This window comes from Zootoca vivipara, chromosome Z2 (genome assembly GCF_965207765.1).
Source record: "Zootoca vivipara chromosome Z2, rZooViv2.hap1.1, whole genome shotgun sequence".
Classification (NCBI taxonomy): domain Eukaryota; kingdom Metazoa; phylum Chordata; class Lepidosauria; order Squamata; family Lacertidae; genus Zootoca; species Zootoca vivipara.
Window position 1 is genome coordinate 32,001,194 of NC_142585.1, and position 20,913 is coordinate 32,022,106.

At 44.8% G+C, this 20,913-nt stretch overlaps 1 protein-coding gene across 3 annotated transcripts; it reads right to left on the minus strand.

Annotated features, from left to right (window-relative positions):
* Nucleotides 1-243: 243 nt before the first annotated feature.
* Nucleotides 244-18,871, minus strand: CARD9 (caspase recruitment domain family member 9). Of its 3 annotated transcripts, XM_035112375.3 has the most exons (13): nt 18,719-18,871; nt 14,538-14,791; nt 13,095-13,232; nt 12,562-12,887; nt 11,009-11,188; nt 9,696-9,848; nt 8,403-8,528; nt 7,455-7,646; nt 5,574-5,612; nt 3,833-3,881; nt 3,129-3,178; nt 2,670-2,746; nt 244-1,026 (listed from the first exon to the last, which is right to left on the minus strand). In XM_035112375.3, the coding sequence occupies exons 2-13, from the start codon at nt 14,722-14,724 to the stop codon at nt 930-932; spliced, it is 1,614 nt and encodes a 537-aa protein (XP_034968266.1). In that variant the 5' UTR covers nt 14,725-14,791; nt 18,719-18,871; the 3' UTR covers nt 244-929. The 3 variants fall into 3 exon arrangements, with proteins under 3 accessions (XP_034968266.1, XP_088520844.1, XP_060126281.1); XM_088664718.1 differs by lacking the exon at nt 7,455-7,646 and having other exon boundaries at nt 18,719-18,847; XM_060270298.2 differs by lacking the exon at nt 7,455-7,646 and having other exon boundaries at nt 14,538-14,873; nt 18,719-18,833.
* Nucleotides 18,872-20,913: the final 2,042 nt, after the last annotated feature.

Consider the following 20,913-nt stretch of genomic DNA (forward strand, 5'->3'; position numbering starts at 1 on the left):
CTTGGGCTATCTCTCCTGAAGGTTGTGATGCGTGTGTGAGCCTTCTAGTGCACAGTCCCTTTTGTGGTGGTGCTGTCACCAAGCGTAGGCCCAACAATGCTGTCGGGCCATCACCATTTTCAGGTGAGTTTCAGGTGTTTTTTTGTTTTTTACAAACTATTGAAAAATGTTAAAGCAATTACCAAGCAATTGCCAAGTCTTCGAGGACAAATGCATGTCCAGATATTTGTTTTTTTTAAATAATCATTTTAAAAATTAATCTTTATTAAATTTTAAAGCATGTACAGGTGTTGTCTTGAATTCAGTAATTCACATGGCATTCAAGCAGACTTGTAAATTCTCTTACATTACAGGTTAAGTTCTCATCTAGAACATTTAACTAATTTCTCCATATTGGCTGCTGTGACTGAAGCAGAAGGGAAATCACTGCACTGTTGTTAATAAAATATTTAAATTGAGACCTTACAAACCCATCTTCCATTTTAATTCCTCTTATCACCTGATAAGTGTTCCATAAGTGCTATATTCCACACATCTTGGGTCCAACTTTCTGTGGTGGGGTTTCAGTTGTGTACTAGCAAATTCAGATGGTGCAAATGAAAGCTGATTTGGAGCTCTTGCAGATCACACCCACTTCCCCCAAAAGACTGGACTTTTTGCTACAAGGAAAATGTAGTGTGTGGAAAGTGTGAGATGATCATTCTTGGCTTTGACACAATATCTAACCTCCCCACAAACAAATCAAAGTGAAAGCTCACTAAAGAGCCAGTGTCCAATCTTCCTACAAGTGAATCAGGTTAACAGCTCATAAAAAGTCACCTATAAATGCCCTGTGTCCCTTGGGAACTAGAAACCTTGTTGTTGACTGGGTTGTGTCCAAGACAGTCCCTCCAGGATCCACAATTCCTTTTTCTGCGGAGCACACACCCTCAGGAGCCTTCAGTGTCTGTGTTGTCACTGCCTGATGTGTTCTCCCAGTCCACGGTGTAGTACTTGCCCTTCTGGGCTCTCCTCAGGGCCCTCTTTCTGCAAAGTTAAGATCCAAACTTGTTTAAAGTGTGGGGGGTGGGGATTTGTTGCGCCTCAGATGTTGCTGAACTACAGTTCCTATCATCTCTGTGGTGGCTGATGGGAGTTGGAGCCCAACCAACTCTGAAGGGGGTGCTGGTGTCCTAACCCACCTTTGGAGGCATGAGTGCCCACAGTCCTTCAGTCTAAGGAAAGTGCTGGACTCTCCTTGGTTGGAGGGTTTTAAGCAGATGTTGGATAGCCATCTGCCAGGGATGCTTTAGTGGCAATTCCTGCATTGCAGGGGGTTAGATTAATGCAGCGTTTCTCAACCACTGTTCCGCGGCACACTAGTGTGCCGCGAGACGCTGGCTGGTGTGCCGCGACGTGCGGCGACGAGAAGGGCGATTTGCATTGTCATGTGCCTGGTGGCCGCCAATGCACAGCACTGACCCGCCGGAAAGCAATATTTCTCCTCCTCTTTCCCAAAGCTCAGTGCAAACGAGCCTGGCGGCCGCCAATTCTCAGCACTGACCCGCCGGAAAGCAATATTTCTCCTCCTCTTTCCCAAAGCTCAGTGCAAACGAGCCTGGCGGCCGCCAATACACAGCGCTGACCCGCCGGAAAGCAATATTTGGCAAGTGTTTCTTACAGTCATAATTATAATATAGGGCGGCACAGAGTTAAATTTTTAAACTTTTTAAATGGTGGTGTGCCTCGTGATTTTTTTCACGGAACAAGTGTGCCGTGGCCCAAAAAAGGTTGAGAAACACTGGATTAATGGCCCTGGGGTCCCTTCCAACTCTACAGTTCTATTACAGTTCACTTGCTATCTAGTCCAGCATCCTTTCCTGACAGTGGCCAACTGGGTGCTTCAATGAGAAGCCTGAAAATAGGATCTGAGTGCAGCAACTTCTGGGATTCCCATGAACTTGGGGGTATTTAGAAGCATTACTGCCTCCAACAGTTGAGGTTAGTAACCATTGGTAGCCTTATTCTCCATGAATTCATAGAATCATAGTTGGAGGGGACCCCAAGGATCATCTAGCCAAAGCCCCTGCAATTATGAATAAAAGTCCATAATTAATCAAAACAGCCTGATTATTACTAACCATCCCCAGAGGTTGGTCACCTCATCTCATTCCTCACAAGTCTCCCTCTGCCAAATAGATTGAGGAAGACCAGAGAATAAGGCTATCCATGGCTAGCAGCCACAATTACTATTCTTTGCCTCCATTGCTGGAGGCAGCAATGCCTCTGAATCCCAGTTGCTGGACAACACAGGGCAGGGGGAGAGAATGCTCTTGTGAAGGCATCTGAAGGTCATCCTGTTGAGGGAAGTTTTAAATGTTTGATGTTTTATCGTGTTTTTAATATTCTGTTGGGAGCCGCACAGAGTGCCTGGGGCAACCCACTCAAATGGGCGGCATACAAATAAAATTATTATTATTATTATTATTATTATCATTATCATCATCATCATCATCATCAAATCCTGCTTGCATGTTTCCTGTTGGGGCATCTGGTCAGCCATTGTGAGGACAGGATGCTGGATTAAGTAGCCTGATTCAGCAGTCAGGCTCTTCTCCTTCCTGCACTTTGTAGCAGCAACAAGGGGATGGGTCTGCATTAGGCAAGTGTATGGGGCATGTGTGCTTTACCTCCGGTAATGCTCAAAACTGTCCTTCATTCGCCGGCGCCCCTTCTCTGCCACCTCCCCATCAAGTGGACTGCTTTCCTGGAAATGCAAAGCAGAATTGGGGCCTGATTAATTTCAGCCATGCTACTTTGCATGGAAGGCTCCTCCACAGCTAGAGCTGAACTCAAGGTAGGTTACAGTGAGGAGCATCAGGAAAGGTGATTTGTGTTAGATCCATGCCCAGAATTTGGCATCTAGCGAGCAGCTTGGAATCCCTGAGACTCCTGATGGGCGTTGCAGGTGGTAAATGCCTGGACCCCTGGAATTTTATACTGCTGTGGAGACTGGAGTGGTGTGTAACATTGTCAGTAAGGAAAATTAACAGCAATAATTTAAGACTTTTGAAAAGCTAAAACAGCAATAGTCTCAAAACAAATTAAAACATATGGTATATAAATATACAAATAAAGATATAAAATACCCCTGGGGATGGAAGAAGCTGGATTTTGCTGAATTGCTGGTTGGAGGATTCTGCAGAGAGATAGAGAAAGAGAGAGAGAAGGGAAAGGGTTAATTTTATTGACCAACTATTACTTGCTGTTCAGAATTTAAGGCCTAGTGTACCAGCTTGCATCCAGGGTTTTCTGGTGTAAGATAGGCATGTGTAAAGCCACTGCATTGCCCATTTGTGAATATTAAGATCCTGGCTGCTAAACAGACCAAAGGCTCATCCAGCCCAGCCTCTTTTGCCCAGTAAACAACCAGCTGCCTACCTCAAGCAAGACAGGAGTGTAGGAACAATGCAGTCATAAGAAGAAAAGCCTTGCTGGATCAGATCAAAGCGGTTTCTTCTAGTCCAGCTTCCTGTTCTCACAGTGGCCAACCAGATGCCCATTGTGGGAACCCTGCAAGCAGGACCCAAGTGCAAAAGCAATTCTCTCTTCTTGTGGTTTCTAGCACCTGGTATTTAGAAGCATTGCTATCTGTCTCCAATTGTGGCAGAGATGGCCACAGAAAGTGGTATCCTTGGTTGAAACTTTCTGTTGAGTTGCAAATGCAAGCTGCTGGCACTGTTGGCACAAATTAGTTTTGCAAGCCCTGGCTGAGAGAAGCATTTCTGAAGTGGGATACCAGAAGCAACCTAAGCAGTAGAGAGCAAGACCAGCAGCCCCTGGAAGAACTTGCCTTTGTTTGCACCTTTCATGTCTTCATCTGGGTTTCCAAGGGGAGGAAGCTTCATGCAAGGAAGGGAGAAAGAGAGTTAACATAAGAGCCTGCTGGATCAGGTCAGTGTCCCATCTAGCCCAGCATCCTGTTGTCACAGTGGCCAATGAGATGCCAAAGAGAAACCAGCAACTAGGATTTGAGTAGAAGAGCACTCTCCCCTCCTGCAGTTTTCAGCAACTGCTATTCAGAAGCATTACTGCCTCCAACCATGAATGGCAAAGCATAGCCATTCTGGCTAGTAGCCATCAACAGCCCTCTCCTCCATGAATTTGCACAATCCTCTTTTAAAGCCGTCCAAATTGGTGGCCATTGCTGACTCCTGGGGGAATGAGTTCCACAGTTTAACTAAGAAGGACTTTATTTTATCTGTCCTGAAGTTTCCAATATTCAGCTTCTTTCTCTAAACTAAAAAGTCCCAAATGTTTCAACCTTTCTTGATAGGCAAGTCACTCCAACCCTTGATTTATTTGGTTGTCATTCCGTGAACCTTTTCCAATTCTAAAAAATCATTTTCAAGAATGGGAAATAAGAGCCTCTGCTTGCAAATGAACAACACTGATTTATTCTTTACTCATGAACAGAAAACAAAAGCAATCAGAATCAGGCACACTTTCACAGAACTTCAGCACAAGGACCCCCAGCTAATCAGTGACATACATACAAAAAAAAAAATCCCTTGAAGAAGTCCTCTCTACTAATAATCCCATTGCAGCTCAGGACCACATTTGTTTGTCCAACAGCAACAAAACTGTAACCTTCAGAAGACCCTGGCTGCAGGATGAGGCCAAAGGGGGCCTATCTAATCCAGCATAATGGTCTCACATTGCCAAACATACATCCCAAAGATAAGTAGCAGCCACCATTCTAGGGTATACCGACTCTGTCGATGGAAGCTCCATTTCGGAATCATAGGAATCTAATACTGCAACTGGATCAGGGCAAAGGGGACTCCAGCCTTCTGTCCTCAAAGTGGCCTACCAGATGCCTATTATGGGAAACCCCCAAGTAAGATTCAAGTGCAATAGCAACTCTCCCCCTTGTGATTCCCAGCCACTGGTATTCAGAAGTAGACTTCCCCTGGGCACGTAAGTTCTGTGCTCACAAAAGACTTCCACGAGAAGGGCCCTGCAGCTGTATCATGCCAAAGGGGTCCCCATCTAGTCCAGCATTCTGTTCTCACAGTGGTTGGCCACATGCCTCATTAGGGGGCTCCTAGCCTGGATTTTGTTGACAGAAAAGGAAATGGGTTCACCCTCCCTTTTGAATTTGGCATCACATCTTCCACCTGATGTCAGGTGATGAACAAGTGGGCATAATTTCATTTATTGGTTTATATTTATTGATTGATAAATATATATATATACAGCTATTCAGAAAAAATGTAAACATTTATACACAAAAACATGCATAAAATAGGTTAAAATCAGAAAAAGATGTATTCTTCATTCCCTGCATAAGCCTGATGGAATGCAAAAGTTTTCAGCAGGCCAGGCGTTGGAAAGTTGAAACGGAAGGCATCTGCCCAAACCATTTTGTTGGCTAAATATTTAGACTTGGTACACTGGAGGTTTTTCACCCCAGTCAGTTAAAGGTTATTTGCTAACCAGACCCCTGACCCTGACCCTCAGCCCCAAATGAAGCAGACAAATGACATCAGAACAGCAGAGGCACTGAGCCAAGAACGTTGATCACAACTCACTTCTTGGGAGCTCCTGGAGGATTCTTCGAAATCTGAAGTCTGGAATTGCAAGATCATTGTAAAAGGTTAGGAAGTGGGAAGAATTAAATTACACACCTGTGCACACATTTCCAGAGAAAGTACAGCATGAACAGGTGTGACGCGTCTCATTTGGCTGCCACGCCACTCACTTCTGCCAGCACCGCCACTGCAAAATCTCATGGCAACACTCACGCTCCATGAGATCTCACCGGAAATCGCCAATGCCAATGCTAGCACTGCTTCTCTTCCAGCAATAAAGGCAGAGGAGGCAGTTGAGGAGGTGGGGTATCTATGGAACACTACTTTGGGGACTTCTGCTACCTGAGGCACCTGTTTCACCCCGCTTCATGCATGGGCCAGACCTAGGCATGAGGTTGCAGCCTTGGTGAGGGGTTAGTAGGCAGGGAAGGAAGGAAGGGGCACCAAGGCAGAATCTTATGTCTCTCAATGGCTTATGTCTCTCAATGGCTGCAGGCTGTGCCATTGGAACTCTCTGTGCAGTCCTCAAGGGCCACATAGGGCACATTGGCCTCCAAAGTCACTTCCAGACTCAGTGTTAAGACCGTGTTCATGGAAGACGATCTTACTTGGCTATGAGTGATCACGGAAGAAGAAAGAAGAAGAAGATCGCAGCAGTCAATTCCCCAACAATCCAGGTTACTGAGACAAGAAGAGCAGGAGAGGATGCAGCCAGCACACCAGAGAAATGTGATAAATTGCACTCCAGGACCTAATTCAATGAACAGTTACTCTGAAGTATGGTACATTTTCAAGCATTCTGAGGGTTTGGAGTAGTGGTTCAAGTATCAGGATGGAAGCAGAAAGACATGGGTGCAACAGCAGCACATCCACTGGCACTTCCAAGCAACTGGCACCTAGAGGCATTCTGCCTCTCACAGTGGAAGTGGAGCACAGCTATCTTGGCCAGCAACCACTGCTCTCCATTAATTTGTGAAGATCCCTTTTAATGACATCCACATGAACAGCCTGCTGGATCAGACCATAGGCTCATGTGGTCCAGCATCTTGTTCTCACGGTAGCCAGCCAGATGCCTATTATGTGAAGCCTACAAGCGGGGTTGAACTAGATAACCCTTGGGGTCCCTTCCAATTCTACAATTCCATGATTCTAGGACGTGAGCGCAACAACAACACTCTACCCACTTGAGAGACCCAACAGTTGGAGGAAGAACATAATACAGCGCCTGGGTGCTGAATCAGATGAAAGGGGGCCCATCTAGTCCAGCATATTGTTCAAACAGTGGCCAATCAGGTACCTATTGTGGCAAAGCCGCAAGAAGAACCCAAGTGTTACAGTAACTCTCCTTGCCTGTAATTCCCAGCAACTGGTACTCAGAGGCAGACTGCCCATGGGAAAGGAGGTTCTGCTATCTCGATATACAGTACCTCCTTAAGAAAAGCTGTTGGATCAGGTCAGTGGGGGTACCTATTCCAGCATCCTGTCTTCACAGTAGCCAACCAGATGCCCATTATGGGAAAACCGCAAGCAGGATTTGAGCATAAGAACACTTTTTCCTCCACCTGCGGTTTCTACCGTGTTTCTCCAAAAATAAGACACCGTCATATTTATTTTTCCTCAAAAAAACACATGGTGGCTTATTTTCAGGGGATGTCTTTTTTTTATTATTAAGTATGGTTGTACCGGTAGGTTAAACTGCCTATCACTATGGCTTATTTCCGGGGTATGGCTTATTTTCAGGGTATGGCTTATTTTCGGAGAAACACAGTAGCAACTGGTATACTCAGAAGCATTGCTGCCTCCTCTTAACATGGTGGAAGGGAACAGGCTCATGGATAGAGACACACCAACCAGAGGCAGCGCCTGGAAGAGTTAGCCTACCAGTGCCGAAGGGTCAAGGTGCAACCTCTTCAACTTGGCTTCAGTGCTGAGCAGCTGACCCTCTTTCTGGAAGAGCTGCAGCTGCAGCTCATCGCATTTCTCTCCCAGCTCCCGAATCTGCTTCCGGTAGAGATCCTTGTCCAACAGGCTCTTGGAGAACTGCTTGTGGAATCCCTCTTGGGTCAGGAGGGCCTAGCAAGGTGTGGGTGGGTGGGGAGAAGATTATGCTTATGATTATTTTTATTATTGTTGTTATTAGTTAGGAATGTGACTGCTCTGAACTCTCTCCATCTAGACCCAGGTTGTATATATGTATATGAAAAAAGCAATATATCATAAAAACACCACAGTCTCCACTGTGCCTCACTGGCCAAAAGGAAAAACAGACTCTGGTAAATGCACCTGGAACCCCTGGAATCTCATACCACTCAGAGATTGGGGTGCCATGAACATTATTATTGCGCCCTTCCTCAAAAAGGAGGCCAGTTAGGTGAAAAACACTGTAAAATATTCTTTCATTAATTTTTATTAACATTATTTTAATTGATTACCTGTCCTTACGCCTAAGGTCCCAATGTGGGTTACAACAATCCAAAATACATCAAAAACAATGTCAAAAGTCTTACAATTACTATTGTTCAATTACTATTGTTCAATTACTATTGTTCATTTGGGGGCAGAAAACCAGTTGCTGGAAGCCACAGGAGGGGAGAGGGCTTTGTGCTCAGGTCCTACTTCTAGGGTTCCCTTTGGGGCATCTGGTTGGCACTGTGAGGACAAGAGGCTGAGATAGGTGGGCCCCTTTGGTCTGATCTAGCAGGTTCTGCTTACGTTCTTATGGAACCTCCAGGCCCAGAGGCAGTGTATATTGATTCCTAGCTTCTTATGGGTATTTGGCTATTTTTTGAGTCGGGAGGTGCACGGGGACATTGCCCTGGCAGCCCCTACCTGATCTCTTTCAGAAGCCACCTCCTCCATCTGTTTCAGGATGACCTCAATGCGGTCCTGGTATATCTGGGCATCATTCTGCAGGGATGCACACTTCAGCTCCAGCATCTCCTTCTCTTCCACAAGCTGCCAACACAAGGACAGAAGGCATTGGAAGGCTAGCAATAGAGATTTCTCCTGTGCCACAGAGGTTGGATGGCAACTTGTCTTGGAGTCTTCAGTAGGAACTCCTGCATTGCAAAGGGTAGGACTAGATGACCCTGTCCCTCTCAACTCTACAGTTTTATGAAACTACACCAAAAAGAGGCATACTGGATACATAGATTCGGATCATTAGCACCCACGGGGTTAAATCTCCAAGCAGAATTTAGTGCCTTTCTATGAACGAGGAATTTCAAGGATATGGTGGGGGACGTTTTTATCCTATTCATGAAATTATTAACAGTTGTATATCTTTAAGAGTTTCTGGTGTTGTACTTCTTGTAAGGATTTGTTGATTTGAAATGATTTACTGATTGAACCTTGTATTTAACCTTGTAAGTAACTGTTGCATTTCATCAATCTTTGAGAATTGTGAGCTTCAGTAGTCTTGTTAAGCCTTTACACATGAACCTTTGGTGAGTAATTTTAAACATTTCTGTATGATGTTTTAAAGAAATGTATAAGTATTTATGGTGCATCATATGAATTTCTTATTACTTAAGAAAGAGTCCGTCCCCTGAGGAAACCATTCCTGTGAAACGGGGAAGAAGCTGGCCACCCGTCGGATGAGATAGGAACGTATGGGAACAGATAAGAACGCATGATACATCATAGCACTTTATTGTCGGACTTGATTTTTTCACTTTATACTGGACTTTCAAGACTTTGAGCATGAGATTTTGTATACATTTTTGAATCTCCTTGTATATGTGAAGGTTGTTTATACATTTAATATTTGCACCTCACGGTGGTTTGCCTTTTCATCATTTATACAGTTTAGCTGCATGAAGCAGCTGACTCCCTTTTATCCCTCCTGCAATGAAATAAATGCTTTACTTACTTATTTGAGGACACAGTCATGCATTATCCTATGCAACAACAAGAAGAAATGCATGTAAAAATATTTTTGGGTAGAAATGCAGCAAGATAGCTTCTGACACATGTCTGAAGCTGCTACATTAAAGATGGAGTTCATGCAAATGTGGAACAGGTATTATGTGGCACCTGTAGTATCAAATCATGTACTTCCTCATTCCTCTCCCTACAGAATACCCCACACCCTCAGAAAGGGGTCCCCAGCCAGCCACGTACTTTATCCCGCTTGTCCTCTGTCCGCCGCAGCATCTGGCGCAGGTCATAGATTGTGTTGACCAGCTTCTGGTGCTCCCCCAGCATCTGTGTCCGCTCTGCCTGCAGGGCCTGAATGGAGATGTCCTCCTCCTCAAAACTACCTGTCTTGGTGACCTTGGAGCAGAAAGAGAAAAATGCGTGTGAGGCCCATCTTTCTCAGTAACAGAGTATTTGCCTGGCATGGAGAAGATGCCTAGATAGACTATGTGTGTGGCAGCTTTCTATATTTCTATCTAATTCAGCCCTTTACTCTGAATCGTGAGGACTAGAATCTTATATTTTTTAAAGGGAAGGACTGTAGCTCAGTGGAAGAGCATCTGCTGTGCATGCAGAATGTCGCTGGCTCAATTCCCAGTGACATCCCAAAGCAGAGCTGGGAATATCCCTTACCTGAATCCCTGAAAAACTGCTGCCAGTCAATTTCCACAAATGGTCTGATGTAATATAAGGCAGCGCCCCATATTCCTGTTCAAGTCAGCCCTTTTTTATGAACCCTGAGGACTGGAATCGTATCTCCCTGGCTGGAACCCTGGGGAACCCCTGCTGCCACTCAGTGTCAACAATACTGAGCTAGATGGTCCAAAGGCACCATCAGAATAAGGCAGTTTCCTCTGAGCTGACTGCACCCTTTCCTGACCCTGTCTTGGTAACCTAGGGGTGTGAGCGAACTGAATGCTGCAACTAGTTCTAGGTGAAGACTGTAGAGAAAGTTCTACCTCCCTTGTTAGAGGAGTAAATGCCTCTGAATAACAGTTCCTGGGGATCCCATGTGGGGAGAGCACTGCTGCTGTGCTCAGGTCCTGCTTGTAGGCTTCCATTGAGGTATTTTGGTGGCCACCTTCAAGACAAGATGATGGCCTGGTCCAGCTGCTAGGTTCTTCTTAAGGTGGCCTGTTTTGATAGCAGAACCTTCATGCTCAGGGACACTCTACCTCTGAATACTGGATGATGGGGAACAATAGCCAGAAAGTTGCTGTTTTACTCAGGTCCTGCTTGAGGACTTCCCATTGGGGCATCTGGATGGCCCCTGTGAGGACTGGATGATGGACTCGATGGGCGTCATTGGTCTGATGTGGCAGGGCTCTGCTTATGTTATTATAGAACCTCCAGATTCCCAGGTTCTTGGGGACATTTGGCCACCGTGAGAGCAGGATGCTGGGCCCTCTTTGGTGTGATCTAGCTGCCACTGGGCTCTCCCTCCCTTTTTATCCGTCATTTTCATTCGTTCATTCATTCATTCATTCATTTACCTACCTACCTGGCACTGTGCCTACCTGCAGGGTGCTCTCCAGCTCCTTGTTCTTAGCCAGGAGCAGTTCCTTCTCCCGCTGTATCTCCCACACCACCTCGTGGCTGGGACGCTGTTCAATGGCGTGCTTGAGCTTGAGGGTGTGCTTCCTCTCCAGGCGGCAGTCATCCTCTGCCTTCATCAGGCTGTGCCTCAGACAGTCAATCTGAGCAGAGGGAAGCAAAGCCCATGGAGGGGAGACAGACGAAAAGGAATAATAGAATTGTGGGGCTGGAATGGACCACCAAGAGTCATCTAGTCCAGCCTCCTGCCATACAGAAATCCTGGCTAAAGAATCCCAGACAGATGGTGGAATTGAGATGTTTTGGGAGTGGAATGAAACCTTGGATACAGAGATGTAAAGACATCCTTAGCTGGCAGTGATAGAGCTGAGAGAGAAAGGACTCTTGTGTACAACTTGGAGTAAATTCCTAGGGGAAAGCTATCAAACCTCTGTTTATTTTATTGGGAAAAGAATGGAAGGGTCATTTTAAAATCATTATGGAAAACACGAGCAAATAAAACAGGAAATGAGAACGGAAGGTATGGAACTGGGTACGAATTAATGAATACATAGCAAGGAAAGAACTATGGAATGCTATTTTAATATATGAGCACAGCAGAGAGACACTTTTGTGAACAAAGATGGAAAGACTTATTGTTTAATATGGAGGAATTGTTGTTGAGGTTATTGGAGACAAAGTTGAGTAGAGAAAAACCATTGTTGACACTTATTAACTACAAAAATTAGAGAGCACCTTTTGGACTTTTTGTGTAAAAAGGAAAATGAATTAATTTGAGACATTTCAGTCAGGAGATTGGGAAAATATTGCCCAACAGAAAGTAGATCAATTGGATGTCATTCTAGAGTGAATTTTTGAATAAATTATTTTACATAACTGACAGAAAATTGGAAGTCCTTTTTTATTTGTCTTCTTCTTTCTTTCTTTCTTTCTTTTTCTTTTTTCTTTTGTTTTCCTTTGGTGTCCTCTGCTTTGAGCCATTTTGGGGGTCCAAAGATTGCACACACATGTAGGTAATGGATGGTGAGAGGTAGGGAAGGGAAGACCTCCCAGAATAAGAGCCTGGGAGCAGAAAGGTGAGTGCTGGGAGGTTTCACCACTTTCTGTGGGAGGCAAGGGTTAAGAACTACTTTTGAAAGAGGACTTTGTGTTTCATTTTCTCTTTCTCTGTTTTAATTTCATTTATTTTATCTTTTTTTATTATGAAAAATCTTTAATAAAATCTTATTTTGAAAAAAGAATGAATCCTGAACAGATGGCTATCCGATCTCTGTTTTAAAACTTCCAGCAAAGTCGGCCACCTTTTGAGGTCCCATAATCATAGAACTGTAGAATCAGGAGGGACTCCCAAGGGTCATGTAGCCCAGAAGAATCCCTGCAGATGCCCATTGATGCATTTCTTCTCTATCACCCTGAGCCACGTTTCAAGAACCAACCCTTTTCTCCCTGCTCTGCTTTAACTGCTCCACCCTACTCCCACTCCTCAGCTGCCACAGGTGATAAGATGGTTACCAACCTCCAGCTGCAGGTCCCGGTTCTTCATGAGTGCCACATTCTTCTCCTCACTCTGCCGAGCATAGCGCATGGCCAGCTCGTAGTTCTCGTCCTTGCAGCACTTGAGCTCCCGGCTCAGGCTGTCACGCTCCTCCTTCATCTTGTGGGCCCGCTCCTGGTGCTTGCGCAGGACGCTGTCCCGCACCCTCATCTCCCTGATGACATCCTCCTTAGCCCTGAGCAGGACACCCGTCTCCTGGAGCTTCCGCCGCTCCTCACGCACAGCATTCTGGAGCTTGGAGATCTCGCTCATCAGCAGCTCTGTCAGGCTGGACTCCCCAGCCGTGTCTGTGGGGAGGAAATAAAATTGTAAAGTTGGAAAAGGCAGTCAAGGGTCATCTAGCCCAACCCTCTGCAAAGCATGAATAGCATTCAATCAATCCCATACTCTCAGCATGTCATTTTGGGGTTGCCAGGATCAGCATCTCTCACCTATCAGGTGTCCTGGATAGGTGAGGGGTGTTTAAACCCACCAGCAAAATTTATTATATTTACCTATAATCATTGAGAAAACCCGGGTGGGCTCGTTGCCTGTGATTTTCTTATAGAGGTGAGGATAGTAGAGCTCCAGGCTCTCAAGAAAGGCCACGAAGCCCTTCTGACCTGTCCGCTGAAGAATGTCAAGGAGTACCCCTGAAAAAAACACGGAATAAAAGGGTATTTAGCCTAAGGTATCAGAAACTAGGTTGGAGGATGTGTGGGAGATACAGTCAAATTTAACAATGCCTATTCTAGCTAGTTCACAAGTGAATGAGTTAAGACCATGGGGCTATATTGGTGATATGCAGACTCAGACCATAGAAATGTAATTGGTACATTTTCCATCCTCTCCTTGGAGAAAAGAAGCAAAAAGTACTTGCTGCTCCTTCTCCCCCCTCTCTCTTCAACCAGCCATAAAGGGGGATGTGCCTCCCCTTGCTCCAGCATCAGGTACATGCCTGAAGCTGTTTCTGCTCTAAACACAAGTATTTTATTTACCTGCATGTACTTTTAATGTTGCTACTAACAGCAAATGCTTAACTGCGAGTAAACTATATGTTTTAAGCTTACTTTTCAATCTGTAACCTGTTTCTTTGATAAACGGGGTAACAAAGGGGGAGATCAACCTAATGACTAATTCCTATGCTTTCAATTAAACTGCCTAAAACTCTGCTCTCCCCATCACTTTTAAACATAAGCGGTAAACTGATCCCTTTGTCTGTTAATCCACACATGCTGGGAATAGAATATAGTTACATATATTCCCTCACCTACCTAATAAAATAAATCAGGATTGCTGTGAGTATCTCAGAACCCCCCCCCCAAAAAAAATTCCTGACACTGGCCTGGTTTACTCATTTATTTGTTTCATAAAATTTATACAGCACTTGATTGTAAAAACAATCAGACCTCAAAACAGTTCTCAAAAAGATAAAACAAGAAAATCAATAAAAATTTAAAACATACAAAAATAAACTAAAATGGATTAAAAATTACACCCACTTTCTAAACATCTAGGCCGGCTTGTCTAAAAAATGTTTTTAGCAAAAACTGAAATGAGTACAAAAAAAGGTACCTGCCTGGTATCAAAAGGCAGGGAGTTCCAAAGTGCAGGTGCTGCCACAGTAAATGACTGAGTTCTTACAAATGTGGAACAGGTATTTTGTGGCACATGTGGTAGTGCCAATTCTGCTGATTTGAGTGTTCAAGTGGGCACATGTGGGGTAAGGTGATCTCAAAGGTAAACTAGTCCCAAGTGGAGTCAGCCTGGTCAGATCATGTGACGAGGGTCAGATCTGCACCATACCATTAAAGCACATAGCTTTCCCCAAAGAATCCGGGAAACAGCAGTCTAACGGTACTGAAAATAATAGCTCTGTTTAAGGGAGAAACTACTGTGATATTTGTTGTGGGAAGCTATGTGCAAGGCTAGAGGTGAGTGAGCTATTGAAAATTTACCTGCTTTCCTTTTCCTGATCACAAGGCTGGGGTCGTTAAGGATCTGTTCCTCATCATCGTGGTTGATGACTTTGCACTGGCGGAGGTAAGGGGTTATCCTGGACGGGTCAACCACTGAAATTAGCTTTACACGGTGGTTCTCCAGATTATTCCAGCAGCTTTCATTGTCATCATCCGGCTCAGACATGGCAGAGGGCAAAATAAGGAGTGCCTTCCGCTCTTCAAAAAGCACTGGGGGAAGGTACAGATGTGCCCTGGAAGGTCAGCGAAATAAGGTTTCCATCCTGTACTTGTCACAAATGGTGCCATTTCTGTTCTGCTGCAATTCAGCTTCTGCTAAATATACATGTAATTTTTCACTATCTATTATGGTCAAAACTAACAAATTGTTATAGGTAAATGTAAAGGGGCCCCTGACCATCAGGTCCAGTCGTGCCCGACTCTGGGGTTGCGGCGCTCATCTCGCTCTATAGGCCGAGGGAGCCGGCTTTAGTCCACAGACAGCTTCCGGGTCATGTGGCCAGCATGACAAAGCTGCTTCTGGTGAACCAGAGTAGCACATGGAAACGCCGTTTACCTTCCCGCCAGAGCGGTCCCTATTTATCTACTTGCACTTTGATGTGCTTTCGAACTGCTAGGTGGGCAGGACCTGGGACCGGACAATGGGAGCTCACCCCATTGCAGGGATTCGAAACACCGACCTTCTGCTCAGCAAGCCCTAGACTCTGTGGTTTAACCCACAGCACCACCCCAATTTCTGAGCAGTGTTGAGACTCCAAGGGTTCCAGGCACTCACCCAGGGTTCAGTTTCGTTGGAATGAAGGTCAGCAGAGACCAGAGGCGCCAAGTTCCATTGGGGGTCCATTAGTCACAGTTTTGGATCAAGCATGGAACAAGCAGTGTCTCCAGCTTCCAATCTGCTTCCAGCTCAGTTCATACACACCTCTTTGGCCCTTGTTCTCCTGCCTAGCAGCTACAGTAATATTTAGTATGTTTGTGGGGTTTTATGCCAGTGTCACTTGAGTAGGTTCTCTATTCATTTATTTTATATGTATAATGTCTCACATCAAATGTAAAAAAAGGACTATATGACTTGGAAAAAGACAATGCACATTTTTTGTGGTAACCATAAATTTTTTTAAATTTTTTTTTTAAAGCAAAACAAACACACAGCTTCTAAAACAGAGAGAGGGCTTCCCCCTGCAGAGTGGGACACCCTCAGCCTGGCCCTTTTCTGCTTCAGCTTCCTTACCTACAGATCAAAAACAACAAGATGCTTCACCCACACCCTGGTTTAGATTTGTGTGTTTGGATAAAACAGCAGACAGAGAAAGAGCGAGCCGGAAACTCCCCTGAATTGCTTCTGACCTCAAAGGTGGCCTTATGACACAAAGGACACCCTTCTCCCTCCCCTGACTCAGCATATCTAAATCTGGCAATTTTAGCTTTTCCCGCTTTCAGATGTTTTCCTGACTTACATTCTTCACATTTCCAGTTTGTTATATTTTAAGTTTCTCTGAGAATTCACCAGCGTTTTAGTGCTGGAAGATTCAGGGGAGAAGGAAGGACTTCTTAACCCAGAGCATAAACTATGGAACTCACTTGAAGGGCTTTAAAATAGAATTGAACAAATTCATGGAGGATGAAAAGGCTATCAAAGAACTACAAAATTGTAGTTGGAGGGACCTGAGGGTCATCTAGTCCAAACCCGTGCTGATGGCTACTAGCCGAAATGACTATGCTCTGCCTCCACTGTCAAAGGCAGTAATGCCTCTGAATACCAGTTGCTGGAAGCTACAGGAGGGGAGAGTTGCTCTTGTGCCCAGGTCCTGCTTGCCGGTTTCATTTTGGAGCATCTGGTCTACCACTTGTAAAGGCAGGATGCTAGGCTACATAGGCCACTGGCCTGATCCAGCTGGCTCTTCCTATGTCCTTAGTGCAACTTTCTCTTAATATGCACATGCTTTGCTGGCAATTTGGCCTACCACACAAAAATATTTGCAAAGCAATTTCCCCAAATTTGACACATTTCTGTGTTTCATTCCGTTTTCATTCCCGCTTATATGCATTTTTATGCACACTTTATCTTGATCTCTACCTTTTTGCATCTATTACAACCGAGGTATGACTGTACTTGTCTGGTGAACTGCATTTCACATTTCAGAGAAGTGCTTCTTTTTGGTATTGTTTCAGAATCGAATCCCCACTACCCACCCCTTTCCATTATTAACTGAGCATTTCTAGGGTGAAATCTATTAAACTGTTCCAGGAGGAAAAAAGCAAACAGAGATCACTTTTAGAGTTTGGTATCCCTGCTATGGTGATGAACGTAGAGGAGGATTCTTCTATTTTTTATTGTCATATTTAATGCCTATTGATGCAACATAAGAAGCTGCCTTCTACTGAATCATACTGAATTGATCCATCTAGATCAGTATTGCTTGCACTGACCGGCAGCAGCTCTATAGGTTTTTCAGGCAGAGGAGTCTTTCCCAGCCCGACCTGGATTGAGCCTAGGACTTTCTGCATGCAAAGCAGGTGTTCTGCCAGTGAGCTGTGGCTCCTTCTTTTGACATACAGTAAAATATTAGTCCTCATGGTTCTGAACAAAAGGCTGGATTAAATAGAAACATAGGAAGCTGCCTTATACAAACTGAATTGGTCCATCTATTTAGGTCCATCTGCACTGACTGGTGTGGGTGTCTTGTTCTACATGCAAAGCATGTGCTTTCCCACCTGAGCTGCAGTCTTTCCCCTAAAACCAACTTAAGATTCTAGTCCTCAGTTTTAAGTAAAACAGGAATATAGGAAGCTACCTTATTCAGAGTTAGGTTCAGCCAGCTCTGTCCTTTCGACACTGGCTGGCAGCAGCTCTCCGTGGTTTCAGTTAAGGAGTGCTTCCCAGCCCTACATTAAGATCCCATTGGAACTTTCTGCATGCAAAGCCAGTGCTTCACCACTGAGCTACAGCCTCCCTCCCTTCCAAATGTAATAAACAAGCCCTTCCAGCAACCCAAAGCCAAATTCAAAATACTATTCAAGAAACAACACAATGCATACCCTCCAACATTTCTCTGATGAAAATAGGCACTTATTATTATTATTATTATTATTATTATTATTATTATTATTATTCATACCCCACCCATCTGACTGGATTGCCTCGGCCACTCTGGGTGGCTTCCAACATATATAAAACAATAATAATAATAATAATAATATTTATTATTTATACCCCGCCCTGGGTATCTGGCTGAGTCTCCCCAGCCACTCTGGGTGGCTTCCAACATATATAAAACATTAATAATAATAATAATAATAATTATTATTATTATTATTATTATTATTATTATTATTTATACCCCGCCCTGGGTATCTGGCTGAGTCTCCCCAGCCACTCTGGGCAGCTCCCAATTGAATATTAAAACAACACAGCATTAAATATTAAAAGCTTCCCTAAAATGAGGATAGCTGCTTATTTCCTTGACATCTGATAGAAGGGCATTCCACAGGGCAGGTGCTGCTACTGAGAAGGCCCTTTGTCTGGTTCCCTGTAACCTTGCAATGAGGGAACCGCCAGAAGGCCCTCGGCGCTGGATCTCAGTGTCCGGGCTAAATGGTGGGGGTGGAGATGCTCCTTCAGGTATACAAGACCAAGGCCGTTTAGGGCTTTAAAGGTCAACACCAACACACGGAAACGTACTGGGAGCCAGTGTAGATCTCTCAGGACCGATGTTATATGGTCCTGGCGGCCGCTCCCAGTCACCAGTCTAGCTGCCGCATTCTGGATTAGTTGCAGTTTCCGGGTCACCTTCAAAGGTAGCCCCACGTAGAGCGCATTATGAAACATAAAAAATTTAAAAACTTCCCAATACAGATGCAGAAGGCTCCAAGTTCAATCCCCAACAGCATCTCCGAGTAGGGCTGGGAATGCTCCCTGCCTGAAATCCTGGAGACCCACTGCCAATCAGTGTAGACAACAAAGGTCTGACTCAGTACAAGGCAGCTTCCTATGTTCTTAGATTCCCACACACCTGTTCTAATAGAAATCTCAGGAAGCCTTTGGCTACTAGCCATGTCCTCTCCTTTCCCCAGGCCACCTCCACTCCAAAAAGATGTGTGAGAGGTTGCCGTTCCCTTCTTCCCTTTTCCCACACTCAAAGCAATTAACTTAGACTCACCTCCTGAACAGAGGCTCCCCAGAGACCCCCCTGGGAGTGGCCCAGCAGCCCCTCTGCCACGCTGGATAAAGGAAAGGCCAGCTGGCAAGCAAGGCAGGCCACAAAAAAGGGAACTGGCCAAGGCAACGAGAAACAACATCCACCCCCCTGGGGAAGAGGAAGTTGCAGGCCAGGACAGTGTGGGAATCAGAATTGCATTTCCGTGCTATCTAGAGACAAACCCTTGGCCTGGTGAGTTTCCAGTGTTTGTCTTGCATGTCTGTCAAAAGCTTTTGCAATGCAGGGTTTGGGACTAGATGTCCCTCTGTACAATTCAGGGTGTCCAGATTTGAGTGCAAACCATCTCAGCACACACATCATACATTTAACACACATGGCTCCCCACCCCGAATCCCGGGAATGCATATTTTAAGGATGCTGGGAATTGTAGCTCTGGGGCGGGGGGGGGGAGTATAATTCCCAAGATTATTGGATGAAGCTGCAGGGTTTCAATATAGTGCTACACACCACCCCTATCTTTAAGTGGAGTGAGATTTCAGGAGTTCCAGGAGCTTTCCCAGGGTTCCTACTGAAAACAGCCTCCTCTCCACACACACACTAAGAAGAATATGTTGTGGATAGGATCTATGTTATCTTATGGTTGCTTTAAATATGCACACTATTTTTCAGGGCAGAGGTAATTATAACATATAATAATTTCTTGTGTTGTATTAGACATTATAAATTTTAATATATAATAATTATTACTATTATAGTACTGTATATAATATCATGGAATTGTAGGATTGGAAGGCTCATCTAGACCAAATTCCTGCAATGCAGGAATCCCTGACAGGTGGCTATCCAAACTCAGTTTAAAAACCTCTTAGGAAGGAGAGTCCACCACCTTCCTAGAGAGTCAATTCCACTGTCAAACAGCTCTTACCGACAAAATGTTTTTCCTGCTAGTCAGAATCTCTTTTTGCTACTTGAAGCCTTTGTTTCAGGTCCTACCCTCCAGAGCAGGAGAAAACAAGTGTACTCCATCTTCCATGGAACAGCCCTTGAGATACAGTGGTACCTCGGTTTGTGACCGCAATCCGTTCTGCGGAGGTGTTCGCTTGTCGAGGCATTCGCTCGCCGAAGGCACATTTCTGCGCATGCGCTGCGCAGATTACTTCTGCACATCTGATGCCGTGGAACCCGGATGTAAACACGTCCGGGTCTGAGGCGTTCGCTCGCCGAAGCGTTCGTAAACGGAGGTAGTCGTAAACCAAGGTTCCACCGTATTTGAAAATGGCTATCGTATCTCCTCTCGGTCTCTCTTATCCAGACTAAACATACCAAACACCCTCAACCATTCCTCATAAGGCTTTGTTTCCAGACCCTTTATCATCTTGGTCATCCTCCTCTGCACACCTTCTTCAACTGGGGTGCCCAGAACTAGATAAATACCATATATTATAATATGTAAACTTTTACATTATAAAAGTATGTATTGTTCAGGACCAGGAGTAGAGCTCTTGCCTGGGCTTCCTCCTCTACTTCTCTCTGCACATGTTCTCAGTTCAGCCTCACTGGCATCTTGCTAGTGGAATTTGGATCATTTTCAGACTTGGGGCTTGGCCAACAAGATGAGCTTGCGGTAGGTTTCAGAAACCTTTGCATGCCTAAGGCCCCAGGTTCAGCCACCAACGGGATCTAGGTAGAATTAGTGAAGACTACTTCTCTGAAACTGCCAGTCATTGAAAAAAAAAAACCTGTGCTAAATGGACTCTGCAAGGCAGTTTCCTACATAATCACTTCAAACAGCTCTTTATTCAGAACCATGAGGATTAGCATCTTAACTTTTTCTGGAGGGAATGCCCCTTAACTCACAGGAAAGGGCCATAGCAGCTCTGTAGGCAGAGCAGCTCCTTTACATGCAAAAGCCCCCAGGTTCAACCCCCAGGGGCAGCTCCAGTTCTGGTGGGTAGAGAATCACACCCTCTCCACCCCACCCCAAAAAAAACACTAGACAGCCACTGAGAATCCTTGTAGGTTTTTTCTTTAGAACTTTTTGCACAAAGCATACAACCCTGTCCTCTTCTGTGGTCCAAATATCATAGAATTGTAGAGCTGTAAAGGTCCCCCAAGGGTTATCTAGTCCAACCCCATTCAATGCAGAAACCACAGCTAAATAGATTTATTTATTACTAGCTGGCCCTGCCATGCGT

Bases quoted from the DNA above. Each gene is read 5' to 3' on its own strand.
- CARD9 (XM_035112375.3), bottom strand. From the start codon at position 14,724: ATGTCTGAGCCGGATGATGACAATGAAAGCTGCTGGAATAATCTGGAG. The intron at 3,882-5,573 runs GTGAGTTGTGAT...CCTTGCATGAAG, and splicing joins CCTCCAGGAGCTCCCAAGAA to CTTCCTCCCCTTGGAAACCC. The intron at 3,179-3,832 runs GCAAGTTCTTCC...ATCTCTCTGCAG, and splicing joins CATGAAAGGTGCAAACAAAG to AATCCTCCAACCAGCAATTC.